This window comes from Calliopsis andreniformis, chromosome 5, assembly GCF_051401765.1.
Source record: "Calliopsis andreniformis isolate RMS-2024a chromosome 5, iyCalAndr_principal, whole genome shotgun sequence".
In the NCBI taxonomy this organism is placed as follows: domain Eukaryota; kingdom Metazoa; phylum Arthropoda; class Insecta; order Hymenoptera; family Andrenidae; genus Calliopsis; species Calliopsis andreniformis.
Genome location: NC_135066.1, coordinates 449,771 through 457,448, shown reverse-complemented (window position 1 = coordinate 457,448; position 7,678 = coordinate 449,771). Strand labels below are relative to the sequence as shown.

The window sequence follows — 7,678 nt, the reverse complement described above, 5'->3', positions numbered from 1 at the left end:
TGTGACGAGGGACAGTAGGGGTAGCTTCGAAGGATCGTGAACGTGGGGAAGATCTCAGCCAACGCTGGCCGCGGGTGGGTGGTAGTTTGCGCTTCGCGGATGGAAAAGCGGGCACGAATGCTAATGAGCCTCGGTTTACGGACAGAGGGGGACGAGGCATCTCCTAACCCAGAGGGTTGACTGCGGGGCAGAGGGGGAGGGCAAGGAGAGACAGGGGCGTATCGGCAACGCCTACGAGCAGCTTGATTGGCCGGCGTCCGAATGGCGACCTAGGGGACGCGTGGCGTCGCGACGCCAGCTGTCCGACGCTCCTACGCGCACCCCCTTCGGTGCTCTCTCGGCCTCGACGACGAGGTCGACGCGAGCCGCGTCGTCGCGCGAGTCGTCGCGCGAGGATGGAGCAGCTCGCCCAGTTCGTTTCGAAGAGCTTCGACAACGCGAGCCCCCCGGGGGTTGAACATCCTGCTTGCAGAACTGCCGAACGGCCACCTTCCGCGAGAATCACCCTCAGTGTCGCACACCTACTCGGAGACCCCGCGGAGAACGATAACAGTACGTTGAGGATCGTTTTGCTGTGCCCCTGCGTGCCCCCTTCTGGGATTCGTGAAGATGTGACCTTCGTTGACGGTTATAGTTACTGCCAAATGGCAGTGACAAATATGGCTCATTAGGCGCTCATTAGGCGGTCTATGAAAGAATAATTTTCAGGAGAAAATCCTGTAGTCCATTCTGCAATTCCAGTATCCCTGGATGTGCTTTCTGCTAGTTGTTGTAGGAAAATACGGTAAATGCCCCGAAAAATGAATCCCTTGTGAAGATGCACTAGAATGTGTTGGTAGCTTATCTTTGATTTAGTAGTTTGCTAGATCTGTTCTATTAATTCTGTAGTCAGCTATTCGAAGTTCTTGTTGATTGCGCTAAATGTGCAGATAACTATGCACTGATGTTATGTCGAAGAACAGTGTGGTACATTGTGATTTTGAAAGATTCGGTGTTTAAACATCCTCTGAGGACTGCGAGTGAGTTATTTTTTGTTAGAGAAGATTTTATGTGAAGTCCAGGTGTTCCTGAAACATATTTAAAGTAATACGTTAATTGAAGAAGCCGATGTTGAAATAGTGGTAGAATGTGGAGTAAATAGTAGAACAGGTTTTCGATATTTTCTTCTACAGTCAGTGCTCAGTTCAGAATTGATTATTTGGTATACGAAGCTGTGGAAAACTATATTCTTTTTCTTCTACCCGATCCATTAGTTGATGCTTTCCTAGCTCTATTCTTCTTTCCATTTTCTCCTTCTTTCGTAGGATTCTTGATACATCTTTCTCAAATTTTCAATTGAAAGAGCTTCCTTCCCGTCAAATATAAGACTCAACGATTTCACGTTCCTTCGAAGAATGTCCCGTAATTGAAAATTACGAAAAATCAGAAATTCTCTATGAAAATTTCTCCGGAAACTGATACAACGTAATCGTTCTCCAGATGCCGTCGCGACGGGTCGCGAATCCGTTCAAGAGCCGTCGAGCGTCGAGGTCAGCAGCGTTGACGAACCACCGTCGCCAGAAGGTCGCCTACAACCAGAAGATCTCTCAATCGCCACCAAGGTCAAGGAGGTCAAGGATGTTAACACCCTTGAGAGTTTACCGGCCCTTAAGACGCCGGAGTTGAAGCTCTCGGTCAGAAAGCTGTTGGGATGCAGCCCTTCGCCGCCACCGATTTCAAGGGATCGGTCACCAAGTCCAGAAACCTGCATCGACCTCAAGAACCAGAGCCCTAGTGACATTAAAACGACAGACTTGAAGCTGCCGTCGCATGTCTCGAGGTCGCTGATGCAGGAGGAAAGCACTAAAGGTGAGAATAAATTTACTGAAGAAAATTGCATCTGCATCTTCTATATCAAATTTTCTAATAATAATATTCAAATCATTTTCATTTATTTTCCACGATCAGAAAACATTTCTCTATACTCTTTTAAAAATGAGGGATCACTTTATTTGTTCTTTTTAAAGTGGCGTGTGCCCTTCAGTAGAAAGTACCTGTTTCAGTGCCCGCATAGTTGATATCCTTCAGGCACAAGGTAGAATATTCTGGAAGATCCGGAAAGAGGTATCGGATGGCAATTCGTTTTCCGTCACTAGAAAAGTGTAAGAAGGTCAGGAACCTCCGACGAATTCGTGGTCCGCCACGTATCGTCGTAGGGGTTCGATCTTCGTTTATAATTCAGGACGTCGTCCAATAAAGCTCAGAAGTGATTGGGAATAGCTGACCGTTCACAACGTAACGATCACCGACCTCCAGTTTTATCCACATGCCAAGTCGGTTTCAATAACTGCCGCTCGGCGTCTACCACTTGCGCTTTCTTTCCACCATATTTTTCGTCATCTTCCTCCAGTCGAAGTCGAGTTATCTCTTCAATATCGGCCGTGTAAAGCGAAACCGCAGCTATTTCTTCAATTAGCAACAGAAGTGATTACTGTTACAATTCTCCTTGATAACATTTTTTCAATTAATTGATCGGCTAATTAACTTCGAATTTCAGTAATTTTGTAGAAATCTTTTAAAGCAATAAAATTGTTCAACGAAAAGTTAAAGATGCAATAATCTTCTACTTCTAACTATAATAAACTCTAAAAACAGTGGAATTTTCCAAAGAATGCAGTCTCTATATCTCTGAAAATGACATTAATCCAGAAAGATTCTAGCCATAGATGGGCAGTGTCTGTCAATAAAAAATGCAATCGTCGGAGGTTACATACGCGCGAGGAAATTGGATTCAAAGCTGACGTGGAAGCGCGACAACGAGCAGCTGTGCAAATGAAAATCGCGTTAAAAACTGACGCCGTTCAAGTAACACGCCACACACGCTCCTCGCTGCGATAACTCGGCCCGTCTATTGCGGCCAGAGCTCGCATGAATTTATGGTTTAATATGCGGCCCGCCGCGTTAGTTGTGTACGCCCCCTAACACGCAGGGCTGCAGAGAGAGGGTGGAGAGAGATCTCTCCCTCTCCCGCGTCGTATCTCTCCGGGGCCCATAACTTTTCCCGATTAAGCGCAAATCAAAAAGCAATCTGCCCGGCCGGCAGCCATCGGACGCGGCAAAGTAAAACCATAAATAACCGCGAGCTGAAGAAGCGGCGCGGCGCGGCGCGGCGAGGCGCGGCGAGGCTCGCTCCTCGACCCCCCACAGTAGACTGGATTCTTTCGTTACTGGGAAAACTCGCTCGCGATAGGGATGGTTCAAATCACTTCCCAGCTTCTTTTTCTATTATTTCGCTAGCGGTTGAACAGTGGCCGAGAAATGTGCACGAGTTTTCTGGTCTTGAAGGATTGTGGAAATTCCCATATCGAATTTCAGCCTCCTTATAAACAACAAATTACACCCTATTTTATTTATCACAATTAAACTTTATCTAAGCTACGACAAGCTCGATGTCTCTGAAACAAATTAAGCCTGCATTCTTAAAAGGAAACAGACCTCGAAAGAAGTATTACAGGGGTCTAAGAGCGTTACATAAATATCAAGGAAATATTTAACAGCCTCTTCCGCCGCGGTAATTCTCCTGGTCCATTGCCATACTTCAAAAACTTACAACCCCAAACTGTTTACGACCGTAAACAGGCGAGGGCGTAGCCTCTGACCAAGGGTCAAGCAGAAACGATATCGCGATGCTATTTTAAAAAGGAAACGTGTGCGCGAGAATGGATCGACGTGGCTGAACCATGACGGGTGAGATCGACGCCAAGTTAGGCAAAGTAGCTGCTGCTTGAACAGCCACGAGTATGATCTACTGTGACATTCAGCCTTCTTTCTTACGACGCGACGCGACGATATTTCTTACGTCTTACATCTCGGGGACCATCGTTCTTCGTCGCAACTACTGAGAAATATCATCTCTGTTCTTCCTTCTACCCACTGTGTTCTAGACCTTATAACTTCCTTAGATATTCTTCTTGAATATCTTCTTCTTCTATAAAATCAATGAAATATTTTGTTTGTTACACTATCTTCTACCTACCAGAGTTAACTTATTCATGAAGTCGATCAGATTGTGTGTTGTATGCAGTCGCAACATACGTCGACGTAGAGGCGAGGGGGTTGAACGGTCTTGTCTCCGGCGCTTTTATACGCCTAATGGCTACGATATCTCCTCCTGTCCCGCAAAAGGGGGAAAAATCCAAGGACCAGCGACGATCACCGAGACACAGAGCAAGGGGGTGGTTTGACTGGATCAGGCCAAGAGGGCAGCGCTCTTAGTAATCGAATTAGCGGCCCCTCGTGTCCGAGTGTGATTGCTTCGGGTTTTCCACGAGGGTTCTTCACTTGCTGCCCACTTTCTCTTTTCATCCTTCTCCAATGCTCATTTTCTGATCCTACACAGAATACTCAACGATTTCGCACCTCTCTATTCCTCTGGTGTAAATGCTATACTTACAATTCACAAAAATAGAATCTTAGAATTAATAGTTTACATAGCAGTTTACACTCCCTAAATCTTCACCGCTAAAATAGAGTGAAATTTCAATTGAATTCTCTAGCAACTCATCCAAGCGCTTTCAAAAACATCATCCACTAAATCTCAGCCTAGTTCAGCCAATGAAATTTCAAACTCTCACCCTAGCAGCAAATCGTTGTCGTTAAAACGATCAACAACGAGAAACAGAGACGGTACACACAGAGAGGAGGGATGAGAAATTGGGTGACAAAGAGGCAGGAAGGGGTGGTGAAACGGGCGGAGGTGGTTCGATGATAAAGGGGCGGATGATTGGGACGAGAATGGGTCCGAAAACCGCGCGAGTTATTTTGCTAGGAGGGGTTTTAAACCGCTGTACATATGGATGCGGGCTTCGTCCAGCCAGGGCTCCGATTGGATTACGTAGGCATTCGCTAATTGATTAAAGCGCGATACTGCGCCGTCATCGCGAGAGCGCGCTTCCGTCCTTGTAATTTCTCCTCGTTTTAATCGCCACTGTCCCACTTTCTATTCCTTTTTTTTTAATCGACTGTATTACGATGCCCCCCATCCCGAGCATTTGCTACTCTCTTCTTTTCTGACTTTCATTTCTCCCCATTTGCAATTTGTCGACATGCGCCGAATATGGATAAATGAATCACCGAATGGAATTTAGAGTCTGTAAATATTTGCCGTTTCTTTCTGATTAATTGCTGGCACCACTGCAGGGATGTAATTCGGATTGGAAATGCTCTGCGGTGGTGGATGAAGCGTCTGATATTTTAGAAAAAATATTCGACGGCTTCCTGAAATAGAAACTTAATCCACAGTTTGAAATTTGTTTCGATTGTAGCCTAGACCAATGATTCAAATTCTCAAGAGATTTATATCAAGGTGAAGATTCTGAATCTAATAATCAGCTGAAACGTCGACAAATCATAGCGAATCCACCTTGAGGGGGTTCAAATGTGGACAGATGCAGAAAGCCAAAGAGGGGTGATTAAGGTGGCGGCCAGTGGAGCAGGGTGCAACGTTTAGGGGAACAGGGGGCGAAAAGAGAAACTGCAGAGGGGGAGAGGGTAACTAACGACTCCGTATAAGACTGCGTAGCTCACCACTTTGCTAAATTATATAAATCACGTCCCCTTCGTCAAGGGCTCTTACGCGAGACGCTTAATCCACCCTCCATCCTTGTTCTCCGGAAGGAACGCCAGATACCTTCTTCAGTTCCCATTGGGCAACACCTTCGAAAGTTGTACAGGTAGTTACTTTGCATTAAGCAGCCATTAATTAAATCGTATACTCGTTAATTATACGAAGCTGTCTCCTCGGCTCGCGACGGTGGTCGAGGATGGTTTGTCGAAGGACCGCTTCTTCGAGGAGTTTTTAAGATCGAGTTTAAGAGCAACTTGAGGTCTGAACACTGAAGCAATTAACAAGCAGTGACAGAAAGATAATGATCGTTCCTTGATAAGCTCTTTCAATTTGATCAAGTTTCTTTAAATTAAAATTCGATTATCTAAATGTCTTCTTTACATGTGAAGCCCCTGACTGTAAAGTAAAGCTTTTGGAGTCTCGAGTGCCGACTTTATTTCTTCTGTAGTTTGAAGTTTCGAAATTTGCAGTAGTCTTATTTTGTTAGTAGTTTGAAGTAGAGTTTCTTCAGCTTTAGTTACAGCTGAAGATTCGAGGTTTACCCAACTCTTAACTTCAGATCCTAAAACAACGCTTCTTACTTTTAGTTTCAAAGTCCCCAATTTATTGTGAAACTTTAGTGCAACAATAAGTTACTATTCTGTTTCTTTTCCACCATTTTCAATCTTGAAATCTGACTAACAACTTCACTTTAACTTCAATTCAACTATCAGACCATCTTCAAGAAAATTTAAGCGACTTTTTTACTGTTTACTAAGAAATAATGGGAAATGTCATCACTTTTGCCACCACAAGAACCGCGAACAGCATTTGAGAAAGATGTATCTTTAATATCAACTAATTGGAAGTTCCTCCAGAGACGATTTGAATAAGATTCTCATAAACGAGCGGAATTTATGCCGATGTCGAGCAGACTGGAAGAAATGACCTGTGAACGAATCGCGGAGATTAATTCCGAACTTCCTCCTAACGCGTTCGTTCACAAACTGTGAATTAATTCTCGCAGAATGTCTGAGTCATTTCTTTACGGCTGGATGAAGAAACTTCCACTTTTAGGCTCGAATTGTCGCAGCAGTGGAAACGGAAATGGCAAACAAAGAAGATCCCGAACAAATTTCACGTTGGAACAACTGGCTGAGCTGGAGAGGCTGTTCGACGAGACGCATTACCCTGATGCGTTCATGAGAGAAGAACTTAGTCAGAGGCTCGGTCTGAGTGAAGCGAGAGTCCAGGTGTGGTTTCAGAATCGACGGGCAAAGTGTCGCAAGCACGAGAGTCAGTTGCATAAAGGTGGGTCGAGAAGGAGAGCCTCTTCTTGCGGTTAAACGGTGATGTGGTGAAAACTGTTGAGGTAAATAATGACTCCGCCATCGTGAAAATTGCAGGGGTAGCAGGTGGAATGGTGCTAGCGCCGCGCAGTCCCCCAACTAGTTTAGAACCCTGTCGAGTGGCGCCTTACCTGCCAGCGCTGAGGTTGCACCCCCCGATACAGGGTGCAGGTGGCAATGTGACGGCAGCAGCAGGTTCTGCCTTCGATCCAGCTGTTCTCCACTATGCTGCAGCTGGAGGACTTTTCTGTTTACCGCCTCCACCACCTCCACCGCCGACTTCCACGCACCCTCATCCTCATCCCCTGAGCCTGGCGGCCTCGTTGGCCGCGGCAGCAGCTCGTTCCAAGAACAGCAGCATCGCGGACCTCAGGCTCAAGGCTAGGCGGCATCAGGAGGCTCTGGGCCTAGACAGGCCTGCGTAAGACCGACGCGACGGAGAACCTTCAAGACCTCGGAAGGATTTCGAGTTCGATTTCCTTGAGAACGCTGGAGACGCTGTTAAAGTCGTTGCGTTGCGCGGTGGTGAGTATGAATCCTGAAAGTTTTTTTCATTTTTCGAATTTCAATGTGTTGGGAAAGGTTTCTTGATTATTTGAGGCGGTGCGGTGGTGATAGTTATACCGTAGTCGAGGGAAAGTTATAGAACGTTTTGTGAAGACATCATTGTTTCTGTGATAGTTCAAATTCGATTTTCGCTCATCTTGGATAATTGCAATGGCTACAGTAGTTTACCAGCGAGTGG

The 7,678-nt window shown here is 45.7% G+C and overlaps 1 protein-coding gene across 1 annotated transcript; it reads left to right on the top strand.

Annotated features, from left to right (window-relative positions):
- The first annotated feature begins 261 nt into the window (after nucleotides 1–261).
- LOC143179256 (uncharacterized) lies at nucleotides 262–7,358 on the top strand. Its single transcript, XM_076378384.1, is given in 5 exon segments — nucleotides 262–333; nucleotides 336–552; nucleotides 1,480–1,848; nucleotides 6,662–6,895; nucleotides 6,997–7,358. Coding segments are annotated over 5 exon segments (1,254 nt in total).
- Nucleotides 7,359–7,678: the final 320 nt, after the last annotated feature.